The sequence below is a fragment of the Hemitrygon akajei genome, chromosome 16 (assembly GCF_048418815.1).
Source record: "Hemitrygon akajei chromosome 16, sHemAka1.3, whole genome shotgun sequence".
Taxonomy (NCBI): domain Eukaryota; kingdom Metazoa; phylum Chordata; class Chondrichthyes; order Myliobatiformes; family Dasyatidae; genus Hemitrygon; species Hemitrygon akajei.
This window is the reverse complement of record NC_133139.1, coordinates 57,103,888-57,117,475: the sequence shown is the minus strand read 5'-3', so window position 1 is coordinate 57,117,475 and position 13,588 is coordinate 57,103,888. Positions and strand designations below refer to the sequence as shown.

The window sequence follows — 13,588 nt, the reverse complement described above, 5'->3', positions numbered from 1 at the left end:
TCATGAGAGACTCATCTAGAAAGTCATGAGGCATGGGATAGGTGGAACCTTGGCTATTTGGATAAAAAATTGGCTTAAAGGAAGAAAGCAGAGGGTAGTTGTAGAAGGGAAGTATTCTGCCTGGAGGTTGGTGACTAGTGGAGTGCCGCAGGGATCTGTCCTGAGATCCCTGCTATTTGTGATTTTTATAAATGACCTGGATGTAGAGATGGAAGGATGGGTGAGTAAGTCTGCGGATGACATGAAGATTGGAGGAGTTGTGGATGGAGCTATAGGTGGTCGAAGGTTACAAGAGGACATAGACAGGCTGCAGAGTTGGGCAGAAAAATGGCAGATGGAGTTCAATCCGGACAAGTGTGAGGTGATGCATTTTGGAAGGACAAACCAGAAGACTGAGTACAGGATTAATGGTCAGTTACTTAAGAGTGTGGATGAACGAAGGGACTTTGGGGGTTCAAATCCATACATCCCTCAAGGTCACTGCACAGGTTGATAGGGTGGTTAAGAAGGCCTATGGGATGCTAGGCTTCATTAACAGGGGGATTGAGTTCAAGAGTAGAGAGGTCATGTTGCAACTCTACAAACCTCTGGTGAGACCGCACTTAGAGTATTGTGTTCAGTTCTGGTCACCACATTATAGAAAGGATGTGGAAGCTATAGAGAGGGTGCAGAGGAGATTTACCAGGATGTTGCCTGGATTGGAGAACAAGTCATATGAAGCAAGGTTAGCAGAGCTGGGACTTTTCTCTTTGGAGTGTAGAAGAATGAGAGGGGACTTGATAGAGGTCTACAAGATTATGAGAGGCATAGATAGGGTGGATAGTCTGTACTTGTTTCCCAGGGCACCAATAGCAAACACCAGAGGGCATATGTAGAAAATTAAGGGAGGGAAGTTTAGGGGAGACATCAGGGGTAAGTTTTTTACACAGAGGGTTGTGAGTGCCTGGAATGACTTGCCAGGGATGGTGGTGGAGGCTAAAACATTAGGGGTATTTAAGAGCCTCTTGGACAGGCACATGGATGAAAGAAAAATGGAGGGTTATGGGGTAGTGTGGGTTTAGTACTTTTTTTAAGGATTATATGGGTCATCACAACATGGAGGGCTGAAGGGCCTGTACTGTGCTGTAGTGTTCTGTGGTTCTATAAGGGGCCTAAACCATACTCCAAGTGAGACCTCACTACTGCTTTACAAATGTTCAACATTACATCCTTGCTTTTGTATTCTGGTCTTCTCAAAATTAATGCTAATATTGCATTTGCCTTCCTCACCACCAATCTAACCTACAAACTAACCTTTAGGAAATCCTGCATGAGGACTCCCAAGTTCCTTTGCATCTCATATTTTTGAATTTTCTCTCCATTTCAAAAGTAGCCTGCACTTTTTTCCTTCTGCCAAGGTGCATGATCATACACTTCCTACACTGTATACCATCTATGTCTTTGCCCATTCTCCTAATCAGTCTAAGTCCTTCTGTAGCTTCTTTGCTTCTTCAAAGGTATCTGACTTTCCTCCTATCTTCATATCTTCTGCAAACATGGCCACAAAGCCATTAACTCCATCATCAAAATCATTGACATATAAAGTAAAAAGAAGTGGTCCCTGCACTGACTAACAAGACTAACTGCCCTGTGGTTTCTTGCATCTGTCTCACTTCTTGAAGAGTGGAGTAACATCTGTAATTTTTCAGTCTTCTGCAATCATTCCAGAATCAACTGATTCATAAAAGATTATTACTATTGCCTCCATAAGCTCTTCAGCCACCGCTTTCAGAACCTTGGGGTGTAGACCATCTAGTCCATGTGACTTATCTACTTTCAGACCTTTCAGTTTCCCAAGAACCTTTTCCCTAGTAATGAAAACTTCAAGCTCTTCTGCACCCTGACACTCACAAACTTCTGCCGTACTGCTAGTGTTTTCCACAGCGAAGACTGAAGCAAAATACTTATTCAGTTCATTCACCATTTCCTTCCAGCAGTCCAATATCTACTCTCACCTCTCTTATACTTGTTATGCATCTGAAGAAACTTTTGGTATCTTCTTTAATATTATGGGCTAGCTTATCTTCATATTCCCTCTTTTCTTCCTTTATGACTTTTTAAGTTGCCTTCTGTTGGATTTTAAAAACTTCCCAATCTACTACCTTCCCAATACTTTTTGCTCCATTATTTGCCCATCTCTATGGATTTTATGTTGCCATTCTTAGCTATAGTTGCATCATTCTGCCTTTAGATTACTTCTTCTTTGAGAAGTATATGTCCTGTGCCTACCAAATTGCCCTCAGAAATTCCAGCCATTACTGTTCTACTGGCATCCCTGTTAGTGTTCCATTCCAATCAATTTTGGCCAGGTGCTCTCTCATGCCTCTGTACTCATTCCCTTTACTCCACTGTAATTTGACATTAGCTTCTCCTTCTCAAATTTCAGGGTGAATTCTACCATGTTATGATCACTGGCACCTAAGAGTTCCTTTATCTTAACTCCCCAGTCAATTTTGGTTCATTTCACAATTCATAATAGCTGATCCTCTCGTGGACTCAACCATGAGCTGCACTAAAAAGCCATCTCAAAGACATTCTAAAAATTATCCTCTCTTGGGATCCAGTACCATTCTGATTTTCTCAATCTATCTGCATATTGAAATGTCCTGTGACTATCATAACATTGCCATTTTGACATGCATTTTCTATTTCCCATTGTAATTTGTAGACCACAACTTTACCACTGTTTGGGGGTCTGTATATAACTTACATCCAGGTCTTTTTACACTTGCAGTTTCTTAGCTTTACCCACAACAATTCTACACCTTCCAATCCTATAACACCTCTTTCGAATGATTTGATTTCACTTTCTTTTTTTACCAACAGACCCTCCCCCTCTGCCTACCTGCCTGTCCTTTCAACGTGTTGTGTGTCCTTGGACGTTAAGCCCGCAACTATAATCTTTCAGCCACAATTCAGTGATGCCCACAATGCCATACATGCCAATCTGTAACTGTTCTAGAAGTTCATCTAGGGCATGTCTTCAAATACAACAGCTTCAGTCCTGTATTCACCCTGTACGATTTTATCCACCTTTTACATTGTAACTTATCCTGTTGACTACAATTTTCCCTTATCATCAGCCTCTTCTTGCTATCTGGCTCACTACACACCACTTCTATTTGTAAATTTCCCCATCCTCAGCATTGTCACTCTGGTTTCCATCCAATCACATTCGGAATCCTCTCCATAGAGCTGATAGGGTTTGGGTCAGGAGCAACATTTAAATCTGAGACTTTTGTAACTCTAAGTGTTAAGGCACACTGGATAAGGACACAACTCAGAGATCAGCCAGGATCTTATTGGAAGATAGAATGGAATAGCTTCCTCTTCTTCCTGTGATCCTGCTCCATTGTGGGAAAGAGACCGAGTGAAGGGTGGTAACTGAAAGAAACAGCAGTTTTAGCAGGGGGTTGATTAACCAGAACAGCCAAGGACAGGCTTTTGTCTAACTCACCGGCAGAAATAGATTACTGGAGCCATTCCTCTTGTAATTGTTGCAATTCTTATTGATAAAGGAGGACAAATTATAGAGAGCAGGAAATGCCACACTGTAATTTACGCTTTGATTATTCTGTGAATGAAATGCAAAAGAAGGATTAAGTCTAAGATTAAGTATATTATAGATTGTTGCTGCTGAGGTAGCTGTGGTTTAGATGTCCACTGAGAGGACATTTTCATTCCATCCTTTAAAAAGTCTTTGCAAGGCAAACTGGGGAAAGACTTAAAGAAGCCAAGACAAAGGTGACAAGTTACACTTGAACACTGGGATTGGCCAGTTGTTTCTGTGTATTAGAGAGGAGAGGGAGGGAGAGGGGAAGAGGGGTTGTGCAAAGGCTTAAGGTGAAAGGGGGAAAGAGGTGAAGGAAGGGCCAGAGAGATATGAAAATACAGACACCTGAGGTTGTTTGCATGGAGTTTGCCCATTCTCCCTGTGACCATAGGAATTTTCTTCCAAATTCTTTGGTCCCCACCACATCTCAAAGATGGGCAGGTTGTAAGGTTAATTTTCAAGAAGTTTTTTGAAATCTAGACATGGTATTTACATATATCATTTCCTGTCAATATGTCATTAGCTTGGCTCAACATCAATCAGCAATTCAGTGCAGATTTTACAGTTTATTTGCCATCAAGAATGTATGCTATGTGCAATTTGAATGAACTGGTTAATCACCTGAAGTCCTATTGACAGAAGGTAATCCACTGTAAATACCTGGCTTGGTAATAGGAGGCAAACACGAGGAAATCTGCAGATGCTGGAAATTCAAGCAACACACACAAAATGCTGGTGGAACGCAGCAGGCCAGGCAGCATCTATAGGGAGAAACACTGTCAACGTTTCGGGCCGAGACCCTTCATCAGGACTAACTGAAGGGAAAGATAGTAAGAGGGGGAAGGGGAGGGGAAAATACAAAATGATAGGAGAAGACCAGAGGGGGTGGGGTGAAGCTGAGAGCCAGAAAGGTGATTGGCAAAAGGGATACAGAACTAGAGAAGGGAAAGGATCACGGGACGGGAGGCCTAGGGAGAAAGAAAGGGGGAGGGGAGCACCAGAGGGAGATGGAGAACAGACAGAGTAATGGGCAGAGAGAGAGAAAAAAAAGGAGGGGGGAAAAACTAAATATATCAGGGATGGGGTAAGAAGGGGAGGAGGGCATTAACGGAAGTTAGAGAAGTCAATGTTCATGCCATCAGGTTTGAGGCTACCCAGCCGGTATATAAGGTGTTGTTCCTCCAACCTGAGTATAGCTTCATCTTGACAGTAGAGGAGGCCATGGATAGACATATCAGAACGGGAATGGGACGTGGAATTAAAATGTGTGGCCACTGGGAGATCCTGCTTTCCCTGGCGGACAGAGCGTAGGTGTTCAGCGAAACGGTCTCCCAGTCTGCGTTGGGTCTCACCAATATATAGAAGGCCACACCGGGAGCACCGGACACAGTATACTGCACCAGCCGACTCACAGGTGAAGTGTTGCCTCACCTGGAAGGACTGTCTGGGGCCCTAAATGGTGGTGAGGGAGGAGGTGTAAGGGCAGGTGTAGCACTTGTTCCGCTTACAAGGATAAGTGCCGTGAGGGAGATCGGTGGGAAGGGATGGGGGTTACGAATAGACAAGGGAGTCGCAGAGGGAGCGATCCCTGCTGAAAGCAGAAAGGGGGGGGGGGAGGGAAAGATGGTGAAATCCCGTTGGAGGTGGTGGAAGTTACGGAGTCTTATATGTTGGACCCGGAGGCTGGTGGGGTGGTAGGTGAGGACAAGGGGAACCCTATCACTAGTGGGGTGGCAGGTGGATGTGGTGAGAGCAGATGTGCATGAAATGGGAGAGATGTGTTTGAGAGCAGAGTTGATGGTGGAAGAAGGGAAGCCCCTTTGTTTAAAAAAGGAAGACATCTCCTTCATCCTGGAATGAAAAGCCTCATCCTGAGAGCAGATGTGGCGGAGATGGAGGAATTGCGAGAAGCAGATAGCATTTTTGCAAGAGACAGGGTGGGAAGAGGAATAGTCCAGGTAGCTGTGAGAGTCTGTAGGCTTGTAGTAGATATCAGTAGATAAGCCATCTCCAGAGATGGAGACAGAAAGATCAAGAAAGGGGAGGGAGGTGTCAGAAATGGACCAGGTAAATTTGAGGGCAGGGTGAAAGTTGGAGGCAAAGGTAATGAAGTCAACGAGCTCAGCACGCGTGCAGGAGGCAGCGCCAATGCAGTTGTCAATGTAGCGAAGGAAAAGAGGGGGACGGATACCCATATAGGCTTGGAACATGGACTGTTCCACAAAGCCAACAAAAAGGCAAGCATAACTGGGACCCATACGGGTGCCCATGGCTACACCCTTGGTTTGGAGGAAGTGGGAGGAGCCAAAGAAGAAATTATTGAGAGTAAGAACTAATTCTGCTAGATGGAGGAGAGTGGTGGTAGAGGGAAATTGGTTAGGTCTGGAATCCAAAAAGAAGCGGAGAGCTTTGAGACCTTCCTGGTGGGGGATGGAGGTATATAGGGACTGGACAGCCATGGTGAAAATAAGGCAGTGGGGGCCAGGGAACTTAACATCATTGAAAAAATTCAAAGCGTGAGAAATGTCATGAACATAGGTGGGGAGGGATTGAACAAGGGGGGATAAAACAGTGTCAAGGTATGCAGAAATGAGTTCAGTGGGGCAGGAGCAAGCTGAGACAATAGGTCTACCTGGACAGGCAGGTTTGTGGATCTTGGGTAGGAGGTAGAAACAGGAAGTGCGGGGTGTGGGAACGATGAGGTTGGTGGCAGTGGATGGGAGATCCCCAGAGCTGATAAGGTTGGTGATGGTATAGGGGATAGTGGCCTGGTGCTGGAGGCAAAGGTCAGAGTCATAGAACACTACAGCACAGAAACGGGCCCTTTGACTTATCTAGTCCATGCCAAACTGTTCTTTCTCATCCCATTGACCTGCACCTGGAATATAGCCCTTTTTTCCATGTACCTATGCAAATATTCCTTAAATGTTGAAATCAAATTTCCATCCACCTTTTCTGCTAGCAGCTTGTTCTGCACTCTCACCACTGTGAAGATCCCCCTCATGTATCCCTTAAATATTTCACCTTTCAACTTTAATCCATGATCTCTAGTTCTAGTCTCACCCAACCTCGATAGAAAAAGTCTGCATGCATTTTCCCTATCTACACCCCTCAATTTTGTATACCTGTAGCAAATATCCTCTCATTCTGATATGCTTTCAGGAATAAAGACCTAATCAGTTCAACCTTTCCCTAATTTAGGTCCTCACGTTATGATAACATTCTTGTAAATTTTCTCCAGTAACCCAGTGATCAGGAACAAGCATGACAGAGTCTTCTACCTTGAACACGATGTGTTAAGAAAGTTGCTATGGACCTGGAGATGTCCAATATGGTCTTACCAATATAAAACGGCATAAAAGGTTAAATTAGAATTACACAATGGGCTGCATTCATGGAGTTTGGATGGACTAGGCATGATATGATACAGGCTATCAAAATACTAGGTCAAACTATTAGACCAGATATTTGGCAGGTAGTCTCACTCCTGGAGACTCAAACAACAACACACACAAAATGCTGGTGGAACACAGCAGGCCAGGCAGCATCTATAGGGAGAAATGCTGTCGACGTTTCAGGCCGAGACCCTTCGTCAGGACCCTGTTAGCGCTTCTGCCTATAGATGCTGCCTGGCCTGTTGTGTTCCATCAGCATTTTGTGTGTGTTGTTGTTTGAATTTCCGGCATCTGCAGATTTCCTCTTGTTTGCCCTGGAGACTCAGATGGGTTACATGTGCAAACATGGATTCAGTTCTGTTAGGAGTTAAAAACTGAACCCCCTCTTCACACACATGCTGATCCAGATTCAGAATCCTCTCCACAATGAGGCTGGGACAGGAGTTAATTTAAATCTAAGACAATGTTGTTAATTGTAAGAATTAAAGGCACACAGGACAAGGATACGAGTCATAGATCAGCCATGATCTTGGAAGATGCACAGAATAGCTTCCTCTTCCTGTGCAGGGCCCAACTCTGTTTTCCTGCTCCATCCTGGGTAAGAGCTTGAGGAGAGGATGGCAATTGAAGGAAACTGCAGTGTGAGCTGCAGTTGATTAATCTAGGCATTTGGAGAGACATCATGGATTAGACTAGTCAGCATGGCTTGGTGTGTGGGAGGTCATAAGAACATGTCTTACAAACTTGACTGCTTTTTTGATGAGGTGACCAAGAAGGTTGAAAACAGAATCAGGTTTATTATCACCGGCATGTGATGTGAAATTTGAAGCAGCAGTTCAATGCAATACATAATCTAGCAGAGAGAGAGAGAAAAATAATAAATAAAATAAAACATTATAATTAATAAACAAGTAAATCAATTACGTATATTGAATAGATTTTTTAAAATGTGCAAAAACAGAAATATTGTATATTTGAAAAGTGAGGTAGTGTCCAAAACTTCAATGTTTATTTAGGAATCGGATGGCAGAGGGGAAGAAGCTGTTACTGAATCGCTGAGTGTGTGCCTTCAGGCTTCTGTATCTCCTATCTGATGGTAAAAGGGAGAAAAGGGCATTCCCTGGGTGCTGGAGGTCCTTGATAATGGACGCTACCTTTGTGAGACACCGCTCCCTAAAGATTGTAGGCTAGTACCCAAGATGGAGCTGACTAGATTTAGAACCTTCTGCAGCTTCTTTCAGTCCTGTGCAATAGCCCCTCCATACCAGACATATGGACTTGGATAAGGCTTTTGATAAAGTTCCACATGCTAGACTGTTTTGGAATGTTAGATTGCATGGGGTCCAGTGTGGGCTGGTTATTGGATATACAATTAGCTTGATGGTAGAAAGCAGGTGACTTTAGAAAGTTGTTCTTGGACCGGAGGCTGTGACAAGTGGTGCCTCAGGAGTTGGTGCTGAGCCCAGTGCTATCTGTCATTAGAAACATAGAAAACCTACAGCACAATACAGACCCTTCGGCCCACAAAGCTGTGCCGAGCATGTCCTTAGCTTAGAAATTACCTAGGGTTACCCATAGCTTGATATGTGGCATATGAAGTGTGATTACCTCAGATAAGTGCAAACTGATGTATCTTAGTCAGTTCATACACAGATGTGATATGGCATATAATGAACAAACATACACAGATGCACAGTGAATGACAGGACCCTGGGTACTTTGCAGACTGGAGAGATCTAGAGGAGTAGGTGCATGTAGCTCCCTCGCAGTTGAGATACAATGTGGTGAAGAAGGTGTATGGAACACTTGCTTTCATCAGAAGGGCACCAAGTACAAGAGTTGGGGTATGTTACAGTCATACAAGACATTGGCATGACTGTGCCTGGGATATCACATGCAATTCTGGTTGTCATACAGTACCAAAAATGTGATTCAACTGATGAAGGTGCAGATAAGTTACATAGAAAGAAACATAGAAAAAACTACAGCACAGATCAGGCACTACTGCCCACAAAGCTGTACTGAACATGTCCTTTCCTTAGAAATGACTTAGGGTTACCCATAGTCCTCTATTTTTCAGAGCTCCATGTACTTGTCTAAGAGTCTTTTAAAGGAATCTATCATATCCCTCTCCACCACTGTCGCAGGCAGCCCATTCCACGCACTCACCAATCTCTGTGTAAAAAATTTAACCCTGACATCTCCTCTGTTCCTACTTCCAAGCACTGTAAAACTGTGAACTCTCATGCTAGCCATTCCAACCCTGGGAAAAAGCCTCTAACTATCCACACAATCAGTGCCCTCATCATCTTATACACCTCTATCTGGTCACCTCTCATCCTCCGCGCTCCAAAGTGAAAAGGCTGAGTTCACTCAACCTATTCTCGTAAGGCATGCTCCCCAATCCAGGCAACATCCTTGTAAATCTTCTCTGCACTCTTTCTATGGTTTCCCCATCCTTCCTATAGTGAGGTGACCAGAAATGAGCAGAGTACTCCAAGTGGGGTCTGACCAGGGATCTATATAGCTGCAACATTACCTCTCGGCTCCTAAACTGAGGATTGATGAAGGCTGGGTTGAACTCCATCTGCCACTTCTCAGCCCAGTATTGCATCCTATGAATGTCTTGCTGTAACCTCTGACAGCCCTCCATACTATCCACAACACCCCCAACCTTTATGTCATCAGCAAATTTACTAACCCATCCCTCCACTTCTTCATCCAGGTCATTTATAAAAATCACGAAGAGTAGGGGTCACAGAACAGATCCCTGAGGCACACTACTGGTGACCGACCTCCATGCAGAATATGACCCGTCTACAATCACTCTTTGCCTCTGTGGGCAAGCCAGTTCTGGATCCACAAAGCAATGTCCCCTTGAATCCTATGCCTCCTTCCTTTCTCAATAAGTCTTGCAAGGGGTACCTTATCAAATGCTTTGCTGAAATCCATACACTACATCTACTGCTCTACTTTCATCAATGTGTTTAGTCACATCTTCAAAAAATTCAATCAGGCTTGGAAGGCACGACCTGCCCTTGACAAAGCCATGCTGACTATTCCTAATCATATTAGGCCTCTCCAAATGTTCATAAATCCTGCCTCTCAGGATCTTCTCCATCAACTTACCAACCACTGAAGTAAGACTCACTGGTCTATAATTTTCTGGGCTATCTCTACTCCCTTTCTTGAATAATGGGACAACACCCACAACCCTCCAATCCTCCGGAACCTTGCCCGTTCCCATTGATAATGCAAAGATCATCGCTAAAGGCTCAGCAATCTCCTCCCTTGTCTCCCACAGTAGCCTGGGGTATATCTTGTCCAGTCCCGGTGACTTATCCAACTTGATGCTTTCCAAAAGCTCCAGCACATCCTTTTTCTTAATACCTACATGCTCAAGCTTTTCAGTCCACTGTAAGTCAATCGCCAAGATCCTTTTCCACAATGAATACCGAAGCAAAGTATTCATTAAATATTTCTGCTATCTCTTCCAGTTCCATACACACTTTTCACTGTCACACTTGATTGGTCCTATTCTCTCACGTCTTGTCCTCTTATTCTTCACCTACTTGTAGAATGCCTTGGGGTTTTCCTTAATCCTGTCCACCAAGGCCTTCTCATGGACCCTTTTGGTTCTCCTAATTTCTTTCTTAATCTGCTTCCTGCAAGCCTTATAATCTTCTAGACTTATATCATTACAAAGCTTTTTGAACCTTTTGTAAGCTCTTCTTTTCTTGTCTAGATTTACAACATCCTTTGTACACCATGGTTCCTGTAGACTATCATCTTTTCTCTGTCTCATTGGAACATACCTATGAAGAACTCCACGCAAATATCCCCTGAACATTTGCCACATTTCTTCCGTACATTTCCCTGAGAACATCTGTTCCCAATTTATGCTTCCATGTTCCTGATAGCCTCATATATCCCCTTACTCCAATTAAACACTTTCCTAACTTGTCTGTTCCTCCAATGCTATTGTAAAGAAGATAGAATTGTGATCACTGTCTTTAAAATGCTCTCTCACTGAGGGATCTGACACCTGACCAGGTTCATTTCCCAATACCAGATCAAGTACAGCCTCTCCTCTTGTAGGCTTGTCTACATATTGTGTCAAGAAACCTTCCTGAACACACCTAACAAACTCCACCCTATCTAACCCCCTCACTCAAGGGACATGCCAATCAATATTTGGGAAATTAAAATCTCCCGCCATGACAACCCTGTTATTATTACACCTTTCCAGAATCTGTCTCCCTATCTGCTACTCAATGTCCCCCTGTTACTATTGGTTGGTCTATAAAAAACAACCAGTAGAGTTATTGACCCCTTCCTGTTCCTAACTTCTACCCACAGAGACTTTGTACACAATCCCTCCATGTCTTCCTCCTTTTCTGCAGCCATGACACCATCTCTGATCAGCACTACCATGCCCCCACCTCTTTTACCTCCCTCCCTGTCTTTTCTGAAATATCTAAAGCCTGGCATTCAAAGTAACCATTCCTGTCCCTGAGCTCTCCAAGTCTCTGTAATGTTCACAACATCATAGAGTCAACAATTTAGATAATAATGTATAGGTGTGGGTTTGTAAATTTACAGTTTCTAAAATAGGTGGATAAAAGAAAGAGACAACTTTCAGGCAGTAAAATCTCAGCATAGAAAGAATTGGAAGAGAGCAGGGAATCAGTCACAAGGAGCTGAGGGGACTTCTGTGTGCTAACATTTCCAGGAGTCAGTTTGAGAGTGATCGGGAACAACTGTTATGTGGTGAGGGTCAGGATCATTAATGGAAAACTGCTGTCCAGCTAACAGACACAAGTCAATGATGGTCAAAGGTCTCAAAGTTAACTTTCAGGGCTTTTAGATTATGTCGGTGTTTATCCTAGCATAGAAAGGTGAGCAATATTAAACCTGAGCTACCTGTTGCTGAGAACAGATTTATTGCATGAGAATGCTTGTTTTCTTAATCAATTAACTAATAAGAATAAGGCACTGGTTGTGAAGTTACCACAGCTGAACCATCATTAACAGGTACCAGGAATAATTTAACTCTATCAGGAACAATTGGGAAAGTGAAAAATATTGTTGTTTATTTTAGGGGATTCAAATACAAAAGCTGAGAATCTACTTCTCTACTAAGACCACATCTAGAATATTACACTGCTTTCCTTATTCAAGGTTAATGCATTTGGACTTCACATCCACAGATCTCTCAAAGTTTCCGCACAAGTTAAGAAGTGTGGTTAAGTAGATCTCTGAGGAGGAATTTCACTACTAGTTGAGTTGCTAGACGGTCTGCTCTTGTGTCTGCAGGAGTTTAAAAAAGTGAAAGAGGAAATGACTGAAGTGTGGATATGTGGGACTTTTGGCAGGGTGGATGTTGAGAGGAAGATAGCATTTAGAATATAGAACAGTACAACACAGTGTAGGCCAATGATATTGTGTCACCCTTTTAACCAGCTCTAAAATAAATCGAACTTTCAAACAGATCTCTAATTTTCTTTTATCCATGTGCTAACTTGGGATTCTTTTAAATGTAATTAATATATCTGCCTCTACAACCATACCTGACAGCATGTTACACACACCTATCACTCTCTTGAATGTGTTCTCATTTAGGCAGCATCCTGTCAAATCTCCTCTGCAGAGGAGATTTCTGTGGTGAGCAGAACTGAACAAGTCTGGTCTAAACATAGTTTTATAGAGCTGCATCATTACCTTGTGGCTCTTGAACTTAATCCCCTCCTAATAACACCTTCTTCACCATATTATCAACTTGTGCAGTAACTTTGAGGGATCTATGGATGTGAATCTCAAAAGGGATTTTATAAGGCATTTGACAAGTCCCTCATAGGATACTCATCCAGAAGACCAAGATGCATGGGATCCATGGTGAATTGGCCATTTGGATTCAGAACTAGCTTGCCCATAAAATCACAAGTTAGCGGTTGAAAGGACTTATTCCAGTTGGAAGCCCGTCATTAGTGGTGTTCCATAGGTAGCTGTACTGGGACCTCTGCTGTTATTGATGTATATAAATTATCTGGATGAAAATGTTAATAGCTGGGTTAGTAAGTTGGCAAATAACTTGAAGATTGGTGGTGTTGTCAATAGCACAGAAGATTGGAATAGGATATAGCGGGATATTGATTAGTTGCAGACATAGGCAGAGAAATGGCAGATGGAGTTTAATCCGGCCAAATGAAGTACTGCACCTTGGTAGGTCAAATGAAAAGAGGCAGTACAATGTTAAGGGCAAAAACTTAATAGTGTTGAAGAGCAGAGCGATCTTGGGGTACAAGTTCATAGCTCCCAGAAAGTGGCTACACAAGTTGATAGGATGAATAAAGGGTAAATGGCATGTTTACTTTAATTGGCCCAGGGACTGAGTTCAAAAGTCAGGATGTTCAGCTTTATAAAACTTTATCTAGGCTGTATCTGGAGTGTTCCACACGTTTCTTGTTGCCCATTATAGGATGGATGCTGAGGCATTGGAGAGGGTGCAGAAAAAGTTTACCAGTATGTTGCCTGGATAAGTAGGCGTGTGCTCTAACAAGAGGTTGGATAAATGTGGGTTGTTTTTTCTGGAGTGGTGGAG

At 43.1% G+C, this 13,588-nt stretch overlaps 2 protein-coding genes across 4 annotated transcripts in view; one reads left to right on the top strand and one right to left on the bottom strand.

Moving 5' to 3' along the window:
- Nucleotides 1-13,588, top strand: part of LOC140740068 (adhesion G protein-coupled receptor E5-like) — a 185,028-nt gene that overhangs the window by 1,454 nt on the left and 169,986 nt on the right. The window lies entirely within an intron of this gene.
- The window catches only part of LOC140740069 (adhesion G protein-coupled receptor E5-like), a 69,916-nt gene that overhangs the window by 39,058 nt on the left and 17,270 nt on the right, over nucleotides 1-13,588 (bottom strand). For all 3 annotated transcript variants that reach the window (XM_073068933.1, XM_073068934.1, XM_073068935.1), the window contains one exon: nucleotides 3,497-3,613. In XM_073068933.1, coding sequence (XP_072925034.1) covers nucleotides 3,497-3,613 — 117 coding nt within the window. The remainder of the gene's footprint in view (nucleotides 1-3,496; nucleotides 3,614-13,588) is intronic.